Here is a 17,695-nt window from a genome sequence, read left to right as displayed (position 1 = left end):
AGGCCTCCCTGGGGCCCTGGCCGCTGCTGTCCCCCCCTGCTAGGAGCTGCATCCAGTGAACACACTTCAAAGGGGGGGGGGGGGGGTGGGGCAGGAAGGTAGTGGCGGTCCTGCTTCATGGCTCACGGGCTGGAGCTGGAGGCCATCAGCCACATCAGATGAGGGACATCCGTCCTAGCCCTGCTCCTGCTTATCCACAGCATGTCCCCCGCGCTTCCTGTCCTCCCTCTCCTGCCTGGCCAAGCACGTCCTGGGGGGCCCTCTCCTGTTAGTCTGGGCCGGTAGCAGCCTGGGGCTCAGATCGGCCGGTCCTCAGCCTCCTCGGGGCCCCGCCGCCCCCGCTGTGTCGATGCCCCCCACCCCCCTCCCAGTCTCAGGCGTGCCGGCCAGCCCTGGGCCGCCCCGTCCTAGCTTGACCTTTCCACACCTGCCTGACCCTAAACTGACAGCCTCTGTGGGAGGGCAGTGTCCAGGGTCCAAGGTGGCCGGTCCCCCTGGTGGGTGGGACCTCCCCTTCGGCTGACCAAGCCTGGGGCCATTCCAGGGTGGGCTTTTCTGGCCCCGAAGCTGGGAAGGATCCTTCCTACCGGTCAAGAACCAGGATGCAGCCTCAGACCCCTCCTGGCCACGTGGCACTGTCCCCCTGCTTTGTTGCCAGTACACATGGGGAAACCAAGGCAGCGCAACTTGCCCCGAGTCACACAGCTGGTGGAGCCGGGGCTGTTGTTCACGAAACCATCAACTGGGATAAACTGAAGTTGGGGGGGGGGTCCAGATGGGGAGGAGGTGGGGCTGGGTCCCGCCACGCTGGCTCGTGTCCTGGCTCGTGTCCTGGCTCGTGTCCTGGTCAGCGTCAGCAAGACAGGGCCGCTCTCGGGCCGGCCTTCTGGGCTCCGGGTCTTACCTGGCTGTGCACCGAGGCCTGAGTGAGTCCGGTGGGGAACGGGCGCGGGGCCTGGCCTGGTTCCCGTCACGGTGGCAGAGGACACAGGCCATAGGAAGGTGTCTGCAGAGGTCCCCGAGCCTCGGCCCACCCCCCCCCCCCGAATCTCCCATGAGTCCTCCCCTTCACCGGGGCTCTGTGCCTCCTCCCTGGAGACCTCCGCGGGGAGAGGGACCCCTCATTCATTTCCCCACCTGGAGGGCAGGGCCCCCATCGGCTCGGTGCTGCGCCGGCCGGATGTACCCGGCCGTCAGGACGTTTCCTCACTGTCCCAAGGCTGATCTGAAAGAGCCAGAAAGAGAAAGGTGTTCTGAGCCCGTGGGGCCTGGGCCCAGCATGCTCCTCGGGCTTGGGGCTGTGGTCCTGAGCCGCCCCATGGGGGTGGGGGGCCTCCTCCCTCCTCCTCTCGGGGACCCCAGGCGGGCCCACCGTGGGGCCGTGGGTGTCCCCGGGAGCTTGCGCAACACCGTCCCGATATAAACCCAGGTGCCTGGGCAGCAGAGGCTCCGTGAGCGGCGATGGACGCGGGGCTGCTGAGTGTCATCCTGGGCACTGTCCTAGTGCGGGTGGAGACGGCCGCGCAGGACCTCAGTCTACACAAGGTGGCTCTTCTGTCTTATGTGGACAGGTCGGGCAGGGAGGGGCTTGCGTGTCCGGCTCCGTTGGCCCCGCTTCCGTCCCTCCAGCCCCCAGCCGATGCCACAGCAGCCACCCTGGGGGCCCCGGGGCCCACCCAGGTTGCTGAGGGCACGAGCCTCTCCTGGAGACGGGGTGTGAGAGGCAAGGACCCAGGGACCGGCAGGGCCAGAGCCCTCCCTGAGCGTTTCCTGTGGGCAGGCCGGCTGGCCCTGCGGGGTCTCCAGGGACCGGGGCTCAGCGTGGTCACCTCCTGCTCCCGGATCGGTGGGGTCGCCCCCACCCTCCATGGCACCACACCCCGTGGCGCCCAGAAGAGGCTTTCCCAGCGTGGGGCCTTTGGTTCCCGTCTAGATGCTTCTTCGCCAGTCTGTGTTGGCTGCTGAGTCAGGAGCACACCAGAAGGCCCAGAGATGACAGACGTTGGGGACACGAATTCTTTTCTCTTGCAAAACGATCAGTTTCTGAGTTTCAGATGGAAGTTCTGGGCTCCGGGCGGGTGTCCGAAGGCAGAAGTCCCCTTCCCCAGCTGTGCCCTTCCTGCGGGGGGCGGTTGCTGGCTGCCCCCTCCTGTCTTTTGGGCTCCAGCCACCGCTGCCCCTCGCGCCCTGGCCCCAAGGACAGGGCATCGCCGTCTGATGGGCCGGAGGGGCTTGTCAGGAGGGTGGTGACCGTCGCTTTGCCACAAGGGCTTGTTGACCTTTCAGACCTGCCCAGGTGATGTGGGCCTGCTCCCTGACCCTGACCCCGCCCCTGCCCAGGTGGTGTGGGCTCTGTTCCCTTGGACGGGGCTCCAGCTTCTCTGTCTAGATTGTAGGATTTTGGCGAGAAGCTGGTGTGGCCTCCAGCCAAAACCTGGCGCTAAAGACCCCAAAGAGGCTGGAGGCCTTGTTCTTGACCTTGAGTGGAGATGAGCTGACGGGGAAGGCTGCATACGACAGGTGAGGGGCCCCAGGGGGGTTCCCGGGAGCTCCGGCAGGAACAGGCACGTGAGGCCAGCCCCAGGCTGCACCGGCTGTAGCTGCGGGAGCTGGACGGTGTCCCTTTGGTGGACCGGTCCCCGCTGTGTCCAAAACACCAGACCTTGACCCGCTTCCCCAGCCCCACACCCCCAGGCTCCCACAGCTGCCACACGTCGATCTGCTCCTAGACCTGAAGATAAGCGTAGAGTTTTGAAAAAACCCCATTAACTGAAAAGAGAGAAAACAGTGCTAGGGCTCCTGGGGGTCACAGGCCCGGGGGGCAGAGGCTGGCAGGGCCCCGGCTCCGCCCCTCCACCACCCTCAGCCTGCCCCAGGCTCTCCTGGGTATGGATCCGCTGCTGGAGCCCTTTCTGAAGACGCGTTCCCCTCTCCGCACCCCTGTGACGGGCCCGGCAGAAAGAACGCAGGCTGGCCTTTCCCTGATGGGCCCTTTGCTCCCTTCCAGCTCAGGAAGTTGTGAGACAGAAAAAATAGTGGGCTCAGAAATAGATGTTTTGGGGAGATCCTGCTTTTCCTGGTAAGAAACGCTGCCCTGTTGTCACAGTTACCACCCCCTGGCCCTGCACGCCAGCTCTCCTCGGCCTTGCCGTTTCCTGCGCTGTTCCTCATGCTGTTCCCTGTGCTCCTCCTCATGCCCCAGACTCTCCCATTCTCTCAGCACAAACTGGGCCATCGTTCAAGGGCTGGGTCCCCCCGGCCCCCTGCCTGGTATTACTGGAGGGTCTGGTGCTGGGCAGGGACAGGATGGAGTCAGACCCTGCCCAATCCGGTGCACGCGGGCTCTCCTCCCCCCGCCCCCCAGGCCACAGGGAGACCCACGTGATAGGCACGGACTACGAGCAGGACGCCATTCTGAGGGTGTCCCTGCACTGGCAGGGCCAGGATTTCCATGTGCTCAAATACTTTAGTAAGCGCACCCCGCGGTGGGGGCTGGCCTCGCTCCCGCGTCCCGGAAACGGCCCAGCCCAGCCCCCTGGTGTCCCCACAGCTCGGACCCTCGAGGACGAGTACGGACCAGGCTTCTGGAGGTTCCGGGAGTTGACAACAGACATAGGGCTGTACCTGGTGGCCCGGCACTGTGAGCCCCAGGCCTTCCGGGCGGGGGTTGGGCTGGGGACCCCGAGGGTGGGATCCGGGGGCCAGTCCCACAGCACCTCACGCTCCCCTGTCCCGCAGGGAGGTGTGCCAAGCTCCTGAAGGAGGTGAGCCTCGCCCCCCGCTGCGCCGAGCCCCCAGGCTGAGTCTCCCGGCCTGACAGGGGCCCTGGGTCACTCTGGATCCACGCTGCCAATGGGGACCCTGGAGGCTGGGGGACTGAGGACAGGGCTGGGAGAGGGAAGGGGAGAGGCGGAGCCGGTACGTCCCACCCGGGTGGGGACACAGACCTCGTGTCTCAGGTTCCCACTGTGCTGGCCCATCCCCTGCCTGAGCCCCGAGAGGTGGGGGACTATCACCCTGCTTTGCAGGTAGAGAAACTGAGGCCCAGGGAGGCTGCTCACAGTCATGCAGCTAAGACACGGGCTCCCACCTGTGGCCCCAACCACTGCCCTGAGGCCCTGCCCTTCTGCGTCTCAGGAGCTGATCTAGAGGATCCCCTGACCCCAGGCCAGCATGGTCCGAGGCCCCTCCCGCCTGGCCTGCCTTGGCCCCAGGGGGCGGCTCGCACCCACTCCGAATAAACCCCATGCCAAGCCCACTGCCCTGAGTGTCTTTCTTGGGGAGGCGGGCCCGGGGGGTGACAGGTGGGTGCAGTGGGTGTGTGTCCCATGACTTCCCTGAAGCAGCAGCAAAGCTAAGTGTTGGGTGTTCTTTGTTCACCGTGAACGGTGGTGCGTGTAAACCACTCAGGTCCCGTCCCTAGCTGGACCTTTGCCCAGACAGGACTGGGCTGGGGGGCTGCCTCTGGGCAGGCTGGCTCCCCGTCTGTCCCGTGTTTCCTTCCCTGTGGGGCCCGGGGGCCGCACAGCTCAGATGCAGGGTGACAGCCCCCGGAACCTCCCCCCTTCCCGCCCTGAGGGTCTCACCTGGCCCTGCCCTGCTCGGGGCCCACGAGCCAGGCTGTCCGGGTGTGTGGGCCCCGCAACCATCCTCCCATCACCGTCCCACTCCCAGAGAGCCTGAGAGGCCCCGAGCCGGGCATCCTTGAGCTGAGCTGCTGGTTTAGTCTCTCAGATGAAAGGGGACCACACTGCATTTCTGCCTACATTCTCCCATGGCTCCCTCTTGCCCCACAGTCAGATCCCACAGGCATGCAGTCCAAAGTCCTCCAGTCAAGGCTGCTCTTCTGTCCACCTGCTGGCTTCCTCCCACCCTCCCCTGCGTGGTCAGCTCAGCCCTTTCAGTGTCCGGGTCCCCTCATGCACGCTGTCACCCCATGTCCTACACTGACTGATCGCCCCACTTCCTTTCCACCAGCGGGGGCTGAGACCACAGGGCAGACAGGGTTCCTGGTCAGGGCAGAGAAAGTGGGGAAGGTCTCAGCCCAGGATGCCCAAGGCTCCCAGGGAGCAGCCGCCTCACGGGTGAGGCCAAGCGGTGCTGGGGGGCTGGTGGGGACCGGCCCACCCCCAGCAGAAACCGCCCCCGCTCAGGCGTCCAGCACCCTCCACCAAGGCCTGCCCGGAGGGAGGCCTGCCCGAGGCGGGGGCCTGCCCGGGACCTGCCGGACCGAATCCCGAGCCAGGCTCCCGAAAGACCCATGTTGTTCGAAGCTGCCCCTGACAGATTAGAGGGGACAACTGGGACTTTCCACGCATCTGTCCGCCCGAAGCTCGTAGGGCTAGGTGGTCCGCGTGCCGGTGGGCTCACCGGCTCGGGCAGCCGCCCCAAGCTCCACGGGCCTGGAGGGGGGGCGGTGGGGCTCGGGGGAGCAACGCGACACCAAGAGTTTATCTCTCACACATCTGGAAGTTGGGAGCCCGAGACCCGGGTGCTGATGGGTTGGTCTCTGCTGAGAGCCCTCCTCCGGCCTGGAGCCCGTGGGCTTCCGGCTGTGCCCTCGCCAGGCCCCTGCCCCACACACCCCGGAGAGGCCTCTGTGTCTTGCCTCCCTCCTCTCACAAGGGCGCCGGTCCTACCCTCACGACCTCCCTCCACCCCGTCACCCCCTCAGAGGCCCCGTCTCCAGGCACAGCCACAGTGAGGATTAAGGCTTCAACAGTTGCATTTCTGGGGACGCGATTCAGTCCCTAACGAAAGCCAGCGGGATGCAGAGGCTGCCTCTGGGTCCAGGGCCTCCGCACTGCGTCCTAAGCGCACACGCTGCCGGACGTACGAGGAAACAGAAAAGGACGGGCTGAGCTACACACAACGAACAGGAGCGCTGCTGAATGTGACCCGGGGGCGCCTGGGCGGCTCGGTTGGTTGAGCATCTGACCGGCTCAGGTCATGATCTCACGGTTTGTGAGTTCGAGCCCCGCGTCGGGCTCTGTGCTGACAGCTCGAGCCTGGACCCTGCTTCGGAGTCTGTGTCTCCCTCTCTCTGCCCCTCCCCTGCTCATGCTCTGTCTCTCTCTGTCTCAAAAATAAATAAACATTAAAAAAATAAAGTCAAAAGTGAGCCGGAGAAGATCCGTGGGCGGAACGAGAAGACAGGTGGAGAGCGGCCTGGTATGGACACAAAGGGACGAAAGGAAGGCAGGCTCAAGGGACTAACTCGCCGACGAGACGGCAGAATTAAACAGCTGGCTAACGAACCCAGAACGAACGAGCCAACGGGGCCGGGGCGCAGCGCGACGGAGGCCATCAGGAGAGCCAGGCGGGGACGCCAACGCCGCGTGGCACAGCAGCCGAGACGAAAGCTTGCCCGGACGGGCATAGGGGACCGCAGGGGACACAAGCCAGTGGCCGTGAGCCTGGGACACACCGGCACAGACTGTCCAAGCTGAGGAGCAGAGAATGACCGCCAGCGGCCGGGGTCGGGCGTGTGAAGTACTCCCAGGAAGAGCAGGGAGTGAAAACTGGGCAGAAAAAGATTTGAAGAAATAGAGGCGAAGATATGCCCAAACTTGACCGAACACATCCCGGGCGCAGGGAAGCCTAAGCAGGATGAAAGAAACCACCCCCAGGGACATCGTGCTCAAGTGGACGCAGCGGCTTGGAGACGACGTTCACGGAGCCGCAGAGGAAAGGCGCTTCACAGACAGAGGCCGTGACAGCTGGCTTCTCGTGGCACGGGACGCAGGCACGTCTCTGAAACCAACTCGGAGTTCTGGGAAATAAAGCTATGCTTTGTAAATGTATTTTTAAAATTTATTCATTTATTCTTGGGGTGGGGGCACGAGCAGGGGAGGGGCGGAAAGAGAGGGAGGGAGAGAACCCCAAGCTGACTCAGCGCAGAGCCCGACGCGGGGCTCAAACCCACGAACCGTGACATGATGACCTGAGCCGAAATCACGAGTCGGATGCTTAGCCGACTGAGCCCCCGGGAGCCCCAATAAAGCTACGCTTCGAGAAATCAACGTGGAGGGAATTTGTCCCTCGTTTACCTGCGGCACAATAAATTACTGCTGGCATGTTCCTCAGGCAGAGGGAAATTGCGGGCGACGCCCCCCGAGGTCCGCGGGGAGGACGGCGGCGCAGGGGAAGCCGGGAGAGCGCGCTCAACGGAGACAGAGGGTCAGTGACCTCCCGTGATCGCAAGACTTCGCTTCTCCACCACGTGTTTCTTGCCTGTCAGTACGGACCCGGGAACGCTCCCTTCTTTCCTCTAGAGGCGCAAACCCGTCCAGATCTGTCCAGTGGGGGCTCCTCCCGGACAGCCGCTGAGTCCTTTTGACACACTTCCCTGATTCCTCAAACACGCGTTTACTGGAAACACTCCGAGTCCTCTCCTGTTGTCCGTGACCCCACCCTGGAGTCATCCCCCCACGGAGCCGGCTCCTTCTTGCAGAGAGCGGTGTTGAGAAAGCAAGATCCGAGAGCCAGGTGCCCCCCGCTCCCTCCTCACTGGGCTGGCATGGGCTTGGCCTCGGCAGAGAGATGCCCCCCGCTTTCCAACCCTGAGAAGACCGCTGCCCTCTGACGCATCCCGGAGCGCACAGAAAGCCTTTCGGGCTTGCTCCCCCAAACCGCCGCGAAGGACGAGCCTCAGAAAATCCAGAACTCAGGGTTTGTTTGGGCTTCCTTTACTCTTTAGCCTGAGAATATACAGAAAAAATCAGGGCTGATTCCGCTGACCCCGTTCGGGTGTTACGTCATTCGTCTATTATACAGTTTGATTCCTTTTTAAAATTTTTAAATGTTTGTTTATTTTTGACAGAGAGAGACAGATGGAGTGCGAGATGGGGAGGGGCAGAGACAGAGAGGGAGACACGGAATCTGCAGCCGGCTCCGGGATCCGAGCCGTCAGCGCGGAGCCCCACGCGGGGCTCGAACCCACGAACCGCGAGATCATGACCTGAGCCGAAGTCGGACGCTCGACTGCCGGAGCCTCCCAGGCGCCCCTGTGCGGTTGGATTCCACTCGTTTGCTTTTGATGTAATGGGTTACCCAGATCCCAAAGTCAAAGCGACACCAAGGAGGCATGCAGGGGGAGGGGGGTGTAACTTCCTCCCCGGCCCTACCTACCCTACCTGCCCCTGGGGGGGACCGCAGTCCTTAGACTCCGATTTCTCCGTTCTGGGTTTCTTCTGGCAGAAGGAGGCAGACACACACGTTTTGAGTCTCACCCGCCCGCTTCGCGTGCCCTTTGGCACTTTGTTCTTTCACTTGACGGTACACCCGCGTGTCACGTCACCCGACACCAGTTCACGGAGCCTTCCCACTGCGTGCGTCGCCGCGTAGGGCTCCGCTGCGGGCACACCGTCTTTGCGCCAACCAAGCTCCCGTGCGTGGCCATTTAGGTGGCTTCCAACGGCTTTCCATTAGAAACCGTGCTTCGGTGAGTGAGCACCGCGCACATCCATTTTTTTGTGTCGTGGCAGGCGATTCTTTAGGGTAAGTTCCTGAGCGCGGTTCTAGAACAGAAGATAAATGGATTTTGTTAGATGTCGCCACGTTTCCCCGTATAGGAATTGTACCCTTTTGTGGTCTGAGCAGCAGAGCGTGGCATGCTCGGGGCCCCACGGCCTGGCCAGGGAGCGTGTGGTGGGGCCAAGCTCTTCGATTTTTCACCAGGTGATAGGTGATAAACAGTTATCGGTGTTGTTTTAATTTGTGCGTCTCCCGTGGTGAATGAGAATGGAGACCGTCTCCATTCACCGGGGCTGCCCTTACGAAGGACCACAGCCCTAAACATCAGAGGTGGATTCTGTCCCAGCTCTGGAGACTGGAGTCTGAGATGCAGGTGTGGCTGGGTTGTGTCCTCCTGAGGCCTCTGTCACGGCCATCTCCTCCCCGTGTCCCCACACGGTCTCCCCTGTGTGGTGTCTGTGTCTTAATCTCTTCTCATAAGGACCCCAGTTACGTTTAACCTGTATGACCTCGTTTTGATTTAATCCCTCTTCAAAGGCTCCATCTCTAAATAGTGCTGCATTCTGAGGCGTCGGGGTCAGGACTTAAGCAGAGAAATTTGGGGGGGACACAATTCATAGCAAACATCTTTTTGTATGTTTAGGCATCACTTTAATTTTTTTTGCATGAATTATCTGGTTATGTCATTTGTCCATTTTTCTGATGAGTTTTTGGCCCTTTTTTCTTTAATTTTTAACTATTTATTTTTGAGAGAGAGAGAGAGAGTGAGTGGGGGAGTGGCAGAGAGAGAGAGAGGGAGAGAGAGAGTCCCAAGCAGGCTCCACGCTGCCAGTGCAGAGCCCAATGTGGGGCTTGAACTCAGGAACTGTGAGATCCTGACCTGAGCTGAAGTCGGACACTTAACTGACTGAGCCACTCAGGTGCCCTTTTTCTTTAATTTTTAAAAGTTCCTTATAGAGCATGGCTATGAGCCCTTGCATGTGATATATGTTGGAAATACTTTCTCCAGATCTGTCATTCATCTTTTGACTTTGTTTGTGGCTTGTTTTTGCTATAAAAAAGTTTAAAAAATACAGACGGGTTATTTATCAATACTTTTTTTTTAAAATTACATCTGGATTTTGATGCAAGTTAGTGTGGCCTATGGGTTTGTAATGGCTTGATTTGCCTCAGCTGCAAGGCGTTTCCCAGAATTCCCAGAAGGCGACAGCCTTACAGGGCTTATGGAATGAGCTCCCACGGCGACATGGGGTCAAACTCCTGCCCCAAATCCCTTTTTTGTGAATTCATATGCCTCCTGGTGGTTCTGCTTTAGGAGTGAACTGATGCAATTAGAAAGCTGTCTCCTACATCCATGTGATAGGGAAATTCACCGATGATTTCATTCATTACTCGTGTGGTTCTATTTCCACATTTAGTGTCAGATCTCTGATCCATTTGGTGTTTACTCTCGCGCATGAGGCGAATATGCTTCATTTTAATCTTCTTCCAGATGGATATTCAGTTGCCCTGACAGCATTTATTTACAAAAACCGATTTTTTCCTGGGATTTGAGACATCTCCTTTGCAGCACAACGTGTTCAATCTGGCTCAGGAGAGCCTACTGTATAATATTTTCTCCCTAAATCTGCATTCCGTAAGATCATTTCGGGTTACCCAGATGTCTTTTCATCTCTACCATGTTTTATGGTTTCCAGCTACATTACGAGAATTTAAAGAACACGGTGTAATTTCAAATGTGGCTCTTATCTTGTTAAGCCAGGTGTTCGTAGCCGTTCTCACAATCCGTGTGGTTCCAATGTGTGTGTCGGCCCCCAGCATTCCTGTTGGCATCCTGACCCCCAACATGATGGCGCTGGGAGGTGGGGTCTGGAAGGTGACAAGGTCATGGGGGTGGAGTGCCCACGAGGGGAATCGGCGCAGCCGGAGCCCCCCACGTCCCCCCGCCGTGAGGACACCGAGACGCCCTTGTCCATCCTGCAGGCACAGCTGACCGGAACACCCGGCGTCCAGAACTGGGAGAAATCAGTGTCTGTTGCGCGTAAGCCGCCCGGTGTGCGGTTTTGTGATGCCAGCCCCGGGGCACTAAGGGAGGCCGCCTGGGGTCCCAATGCAGGAAGCGTCGTGGGGCTTCTGTTACCTCTTTCTTCTGCTGTGTTTCTCTCCGTTCACCTTAGTCTCCCCGGATGTTTTGTCAGGAATCTCTATGTGAAAAAACAGCAAATAGGATTACTCTGAAGAGTAGGGTGATATTTTTGTCCTTGTGAGTCATCTCCAGCTGCGAGGCGTCGGGGAAGCTGGCAGTCAGGGGCCCTTCTAATCCACGTTCGAGGCCCGACACTCCCCGGGCTCCGGGGCAGTGGGAGCTTAGCTGCACGTTTGTGCCGGGGCTGGCTGGTTTACCTGTGCTCACCAAGGGCCGGGTGGCGGCTCATCGGGGGTCAGTCCTTAGACCTGGCGAGACACGTGGCTTTATCTTTCCTTCACCTTCCGCATCTCGCTTGTTTTTGCGTTGTTAGAACCCTTGGAAGCCGACTGGCAAAGCCATTGGAAATGTAGTCTGCCCATTCCACCCCCACCCCCGGGGAAGGATCCTGCCGGCCGCCTCCCCTTGGATTTCAGGGGCTCAGACAGATCCTGCCAAGCCCTCTGCCCTCTGCTCCCAGGTAGGGGCTCAGATGACCCAGAGGTGAGAAACCCAGGCCCACAGGGAACTCTCACGGAAACTTGGGGGACGTGCAGCTCCTGGCCCGGGTCACGGAGTACAGGGGTGGGGGGCAGCAGGCCAAGCCTGGCCGGAGAGTGGGGGAGTCCAGACAGGTGGAGCGGAGGGGCAGAAGGAACGGGACATTCCGGGCTGGCTGCTGACTGTGTGTGGGGGCAGGAGGCCAAGGCCAGGAGAGCAGAGTAATGGGTGGGCCAGGGGGGAGTGGGAGCTTTTTTTTTTTTTTTCCCTATTTTTAATGATTGAGACAAAAGATCTGAAGTGCAGCTTCTAGAAGAACTGTTTGTGCCTTCTCTTGGTCTTGACTTTGGCCTGCTGCCAGCCACGGTCAAAGACCAGGGTCTCTGGCCTTCCCAGACTGAGCAAGGGAGAGCGTTGAATCCCCAGTGGAGTCAGTGGTTTGACGGGGGTTAGGATGCCCATTCTGGAACCGCCCAACAGAAGCAGACAGAAGCAGGGATCGGCACGGCAGTGTTGACGCTCCCCGGGGCCCACTCCCCATTCTCCAGCGCATCGGGGCAGGGCACAGGGGCCACCACTGAATAATAATGCCACCCCCTCGAGAAATGTCACCACCTTGCAAGGAGACAGGCCAGCGTGGTGTCTTGGTGGTCAGTGGCCACCCACAGTGACCCACGAAGAGACGTTTGAATGGGTTTACACGGGCCGGAGGGACTGCGCGGCCCCGGGCCCCACGGCAGGTGTGCTGGTGCACAGACTTCCGGAAGATGGGGAGCGTCCTGCTCACTGTTCTTCTGATGTCAGTCTCAGCGCCTTGCTCCCAGGCTGTGTGTCTGGGAAGGCTGGACCCGAGTCAGGTAACGGCCCATCTGTTGGTGCCAGTGCTGGCCTCAAGCCCCGTCAGTCCTAGGGGCCCAGGCCCCTCCTGTGGGGCCACAGTCTCTGGGTTACCCTCCTGGTGCCAGCCCAGACCGGCACCGGCTACGGGGGGATGGGTCAGCCTGAGTCAAGGGCCCTGGACTCCCAGATAAAGAGGACGCGTCAATGGCTGGGGGACCCGGCCCCCCTCACCTGCTCCTCTCCTACCAGCTTCTGGGGTCCTGGTACGTTCTCGCCGTGGCCTCCGGTGAGAAGGGCTTTGCGGTGGAGAAGGCCACGAAGGACATCGAGGGTGTCGTGGTGACCCTTACTGCCGAAAGCAGTCTGAAAATGCTGTCCTCCAGGCACAGGTGAGCGAGCTGTGCGCTGTGCGCCTGTGTCCCCGGAGAGCAGGTCTGGCGGGCCTCTGGGTGGGATCATGGTGGATGCGAGGGGCCTCTCGGGACAAAGCCCCCCCCTCAGCTGCCGCCTAAACTGGGCTCGCGCGTGGTGTCTCGGAGCCGCTGGTAACCTTCCTCCCACACCCGCGTCTGCCTTCGGGAGCCGTGGGGCCCTGGGTCCCGCTGGGACGGGCCTGGCCGTGGGACGAGCAAGGACAGAGGAGGTCTGGGGTCCGATGGCGGCCCCGCTATGTTGGGTGAGCACACACGGTCACATGCGCCACGGTGTGGGCCACGAAGCCGCGTGGCTGGCTGTGTCCCGGTGAGGCTGGCGGAATCAGACATCCAAATCCAGAAACTAGGCGTCTGGAGAGCCTCAGGGTCTGTGAAAAGCCACCGGTGACGTAAGGGCCACGGGGGTGGACGTAAGGGCCACGGGGGTGGCCGCGGGGCTGGGTCGCCATTCCGGTGTCCGCTCTCTGGTGTGACTGGTTAGCAGCGCCCCCTGGTGCTGTGTCACCTGCACCTCTGGGGACCGCGGCCAGACGCTGGTTTGGAAAGACGGATGGTGCCGAGCCCCCCTCCCCACCAGGACTGCAAGTGGGTCCTCTTACATTGAATTGAACTGAAGTCATCTGTTGGCCTTCGGATAGGAAGTGCATTTGCATGGCTCAGAAATCAGAGTCCCCAAAGGCACTCAGAGCGGGTCCTTCCCACCTGCCCAGCCAGCCCATCCCCTCCCTGCAGGTGACCCATGCTTGTGATTCGTGGCGGCTCCTCAGACACGGGCGGCCACACGCCAGCACACGTGTGTCACCGAGCCATGCATGCCGGGAACCTCTCCATATCCATCCACACAGCCTCTGCTCTCTTTTATTTTATTTTATTTTATTTTTAATTTTTATTTTTTTTAAGTTTATTTATTTTCGAGACAGACAGAGACAGGGAGAGACAGAGCATGAATGGGGGAGGGGCAGAGAGAGGGAGACACAGAATCTGAAGCAGGCTCCAGGCTCCGAGCTGTCAGCACAGAGCCCGACGCGGGGCTCGAGCCCACAAACCGCGAGATGACGACCTGGGCCGAAGTCGGACGCTTCACCGACCGAGCCACCCAGGCGCCCCACCTCTGCTCTCTTTTAGAACATTTCACCTTTTATTCTCTTCTGTCTTTACTGAATTTTTAAAAATTGTGGTAAGATAAATGCAGCACAGAAACGGCCGTCGTAACCACTTTCAAGGACGCAGTTCGGGGGCGTCGGGCGCACTCACACTGTCGTGCAGCCGTCCCGCCGTCTGTCCCCAGAATGTGTTCGTCTTCCCAGACTGGACTCTGTCCCGTTACACACGGACCCTCCCCTCCCCCAGCCCCACCCTCCCGCTCTCGGCGTCCGTGGCTCCGACTCCTCCAGGGCCTCCGGTGAGCGTCCACTCCTACAGGACGTGTCCCCCTGTGACGGGCTGGCGTCACTCAGCACGGTGCCCTCCAGGTTCGCCCATGTGGCAGCAGGTGCCACGATTCCCCTCCTTTTTGAGGCTGACGTTCCCTGGTGTGGCCAGAGCACGTGGCCGCTTCCGCCTCTTGGTTTTGCAAACCACGCTGCGGTGAACGTGGGTGTGTACGTCTCCCTTCAGATCCTGCTTTTGGTTCTGGGCGCGCGCAGCGGCGGGACCGCGGGGTCACACGGCGATTCCATGTCACATTTTCGGAGGCGCTCTGCTCTGTTTTTTTTTAAATATATGAAATTTATTGTCAAATTGGTTTCCATACAACACCCAGTGCTCATCCCAGCAGGTGCCCTCCTCGATACCCCTCACCCACCCTCCCCTCCCCCCCACCCCCCATCAGCCCTCAGTTTGCTCTCAGTTTTTGAGATTCTCTTATGCTTTGGCCCTCTCCCACTCTAACCTCTTTTTTTTTTCCTTCCCCTCCCCCATGGGCTCCTGTTAAGTTTCTGCTCTGTTTTACAGCTGCCTATTGGTCCAGCAGGCTTTCTGCCAGCGCCCTGCTGCTGGGCAGACGGGGGTCTCCAATCTTTTGCAATTGGAAACACACTTTGGGGAGTGGGCCCAGGGGTCTACCCGAAGGATACATCTCTCGGAGTCCCCGTGTCTCCACATCACACGTGGCCGGTCCCCTGAACTGGCGCCTGCCCCGGGCATTCCCTTACTCTTTGTTCTTTGCCATCTGATGGGCAGCAGATGGCCCTGTGTCAGCTTTTATGCGTCTTCTGTAAGGACAAGGGCCAGGGGCATCCTGGGACATGTCAACGTGCCTTTTGTGCTTCCTCCCCAACACGGGGCTCAAACTCACAACCCTGAGATCAAGACCTGAGCCGAGATCAAGAGTCGGACGCTTAACCAACTGAGTCACCCAGGCGTCCCTGCCTGTTCGTATCTTTGGCATATTTTTCTGTTAGGTGTGTTTTTACCGGTTTGTAAGAACCCTTGAGTGTTCGGGATATTAGCCTCTCATCTGTGGTAAAAGTTAGTTGCAAATATATTTCCCAGTTTGTAATTTTTCTTATAACATTGAGACGGGTTGTTTCTGTTTGTTTTATTTTTTTAATTTTAATTTTTTAAAGTTTATTTACTTATTTTGAGAGGGAGAGAAATTGTGAGTGGGGAGGGTCAGAGAGAGAGAGAGAGAGAGAGAATCCCAAGCAGGTCCCACGCTGTCAGCACAGAGCCTGACACGGGGCTCGATCCCGCAAACCATGAGATTGTGACCTGAGCTGAAATCTGGAGTGGACCCTTAACCGCCTGAGCCCCCCGGCCGCCCCAAGACCAACTGCCTGTCTGTTGTGTCCGTTCACTTTAGGGACTGATTGGTCCTTGTGATGCTGGGGCTCCTCACCCAAAATTGCAGAGGGCCCAGCGTCTGTCTGAGGCTCATTTTGCGCCCTTTGTGCCCCCACCATCCTGGGGAGGGAGCTGATCTGCACTTGGCTCTCTTGTGGCTCATTCCCGAGCCAGGCTGGATTCACTGGAGAGCGAGGTTTCTGGGTAATGGGGGCCGTCAGAGGAAGCCAGGATCCCCTCTGCGACACGCTGGCGGCAGGCCGGGCCCTGGCGGCAGGACCCTTGTGTCCTGTCGTCCCGACTCTGGACCCTGAGCTGAGGACGGACGATCTCTTTTCCAGGCCGGAGAGGTGTGATGTGGGCATGGTGTTGCTGTGGAGACAGAACTCTGGATGGGTGTTTGTGAACCCCTGTAAGGCGACAGCCTCCGCGGTGTCCCACGGGGTGCGGGGCAGCGTGGGGATGGGCTCGCTTGCCTGGCCAGCACTGCGGGAAGGGGAGGGGATCGGTCACCCCCAGACTCCCTCTGTGGTGTGCAGGGGGGTGGCCCTCCGCCCCCGTGGGGACAGGACCGGGGGAGTGTGACCCCGGATGAGCTGGGACAGGCCCTCGCCAGCTGGCCATCCGTCACCGGGGACCAGGGGACCACGGGGCTCTGGGGCTCTGAGCTTGCCTGGGAGCCTCTCGTGTCTCCCAGCCCTGGGCGTGTCAGACTACTGGGTGCTGGGCACCGACTTCAGGGACTATGCCGTCATCTTCACCCAGCTGGAGTTCAAGGACGAGGCCTTCAGCACCGGGAGCTATACAGTAAGTGGAGGAGACCCCGGGCCCGCCCACAAACTCCCTGCCGGCCGCAGCCACGCTGTGCGGGAAGCACATCGTCCCAGGGTCCGGGGCTAGAGAGAGGGTCCCGCCGCCTGGGCTGGCCCCTGTGCCCCCAGGGACCCGGCGCCTCGCCATGGCCCTCTCTGCCTGGGGCCCCATCCCTGCACTCCCCCTGCTGCAAGAGGGGCAGCTGGGGCGGGGGGCACAGGTGTGAGGGTCCCTTCCTGCCCCGCAGGTCGGACGGAGCTGGCCAGCCAGGAGGCCGTGCGTCTCTTCACCAGGTGGAGCAGGGGCCTGGGCTTCCTGTCCCAGCAGCAGGCCGCGCTGCAGCGGGACCGTGAGTGTCCCCCGGGGCCGCCCCCCGCGCCCAAGAACCGGCTCACTTCCGCTGGTCTCGGGGAGCCTCCCGGCCTCAGTGAGTCAGGCAGGACTAGGGGGGGTGAGTTCTTCAAGGAGTCACCTGCTCCCTCCCCGAAGTCAGGCCGACAGGGGAGGCTCCGTCTCGGGTGAGGCTGTGGGCCCGACCTCACGGCTCCTCTTGTCCCCCCAGTCACCTGTGCGCACAAGGCCTTCCAGGTAAGCTGGCTTCCCGAGCATCACCCCGCATCCTACACCCCAGTGCTCTGCAGCCATGAGGGGCCGGGGACCCGGGTGGAGGCAGACCCCCCTCGAACCTGGGGTCCTCCAGTGCTCTTCCTGGTTTTCAGTGAATGCTTCGCCTCCAGTGGGGACAGTGCCCACCGTGTCCAGGCGAGGCCGGCCAGGCGCTGGCAACCTGCTCAGCCACCCAGGTGCTGGGTGCTGGGTGCTGGGTGCTGGGCAGGTGCTCCCAGGGAATCTTGCTGCGTTTCCAAATAAAGCGATTCCACAAACTGCTATAGTTACCTCTCACTCGTGTGCTGGGCTGGGCTCGGTGTCGAGGGCGGACAGAGATGGACGGGGCGCCACTCTCGTGGGGCGCGGGCCGCACAGGGAGAGGATAGGGTGCGGTGGGCACACCTAGGGCTGAACCACACGGCACAGAGCCAGCTCGGGGGCGAGAGGGCCGGCCTGCACTTGTGTCCCTCGGCAGAGTCCCTCTGGGTGGGGGGACCCGCGCACACGGGTCTTGGCTGGGGAGTGGGGGCTGGGCCGGGGGCAGCCGCTCCCCGGGGAGGGGTCACACAGCCCCGGGCCGATGGGAGGGTCGTCTGCCTGAGTGAGAGCAGGCCTGCGGTTCGAGTTCGGACAGGGTGCTGGGCCGACGAGGTGGGCACTGGTGCCCACTGGGGTGCCAGGCTGGGGCACCTCGGTGTCCGGGGCAGGGCTCTGGGGCAAGGCCAGGGGCCCAGGATTGCAGAGGCCTGGCCTGTGGGTCCTCCTGTGGTCCGGTGGGGCCCTGCCTGAAGTCTTGGCAGGAGCTGGGGTGGGGGCTGCCCATCCCTCACGGCGAGGTGGGGTGCACGCCAGGAAGGGGGCAGGTGGGCACATACAAGAGAGCTGCATGCACACGCACACGCACCCCATGTGCCTGTGCACACACACCGGTTGCCCCCTCTGTCAGCACCTGCTCAGGGCAGACCCCCCGTCAGCACCCACTCAGGGCAGACCCCCCGTCAGCACCCGCTCAGGGCAGACCCCCCCGTCAGCACCTGCTCAGGGCAGACCCCCC

At 61.0% G+C, this 17,695-nt stretch overlaps 2 protein-coding genes across 2 annotated transcripts; both read left to right on the top strand.

Moving 5' to 3' along the window:
* Window positions 1-1,461: 1,461 nt before the first annotated feature.
* LCN8 (lipocalin 8) lies at window positions 1,462-3,759 on the top strand. The gene is made up of 5 exons (XM_049633083.1): window positions 1,462-1,545; window positions 1,630-1,846; window positions 2,397-2,520; window positions 3,008-3,073; window positions 3,360-3,759. Exons 1-5 carry the CDS (start codon window positions 1,462-1,464, stop codon window positions 3,757-3,759), a joined length of 891 nt encoding a protein of 296 aa, XP_049489040.1.
* An 8,169-nt stretch (window positions 3,760-11,928) lies between these two features.
* Window positions 11,929-16,957, top strand: LCN6 (lipocalin 6). Its single transcript, XM_049625038.1, is given in 7 exon segments — window positions 11,929-12,018; window positions 12,251-12,390; window positions 15,561-15,631; window positions 15,917-16,012; window positions 16,015-16,026; window positions 16,280-16,381; window positions 16,595-16,957. Coding segments are annotated over 7 exon segments (819 nt in total). The 3' UTR covers window positions 16,903-16,957.
* Window positions 16,958-17,695: the final 738 nt, after the last annotated feature.

The sequence above is a fragment of the Panthera uncia genome, chromosome D4 (genome assembly GCF_023721935.1).
Source record: "Panthera uncia isolate 11264 chromosome D4, Puncia_PCG_1.0, whole genome shotgun sequence".
Lineage (NCBI taxonomy): Eukaryota > Metazoa > Chordata > Mammalia > Carnivora > Felidae > Panthera > Panthera uncia.
The sequence above is the reverse complement of the archived record's forward strand: the minus strand, read 5'-3'. Positions and strand labels throughout refer to the sequence as shown.

Excerpts from the sequence above, each read along its gene's own strand:
- LCN8 (XM_049633083.1), top strand. The coding sequence starts at position 1,462 with ATGGACGCGGGGCTGCTGAGTGTCATCCTGGGCACTGTCCTAGTGCGG. Across the intron at positions 2,521-3,007 it reads GGGAAGGCTGCATACGACAG|CTCAGGAAGTTGTGAGACAG; the intron begins GTGAGGGGCCCC and ends GCTCCCTTCCAG. Across the intron at positions 3,074-3,359 it reads GTTTTGGGGAGATCCTGCTT|CCCAGGCCACAGGGAGACCC; the intron begins TTCCTGGTAAGA and ends CTCCCCCCGCCC.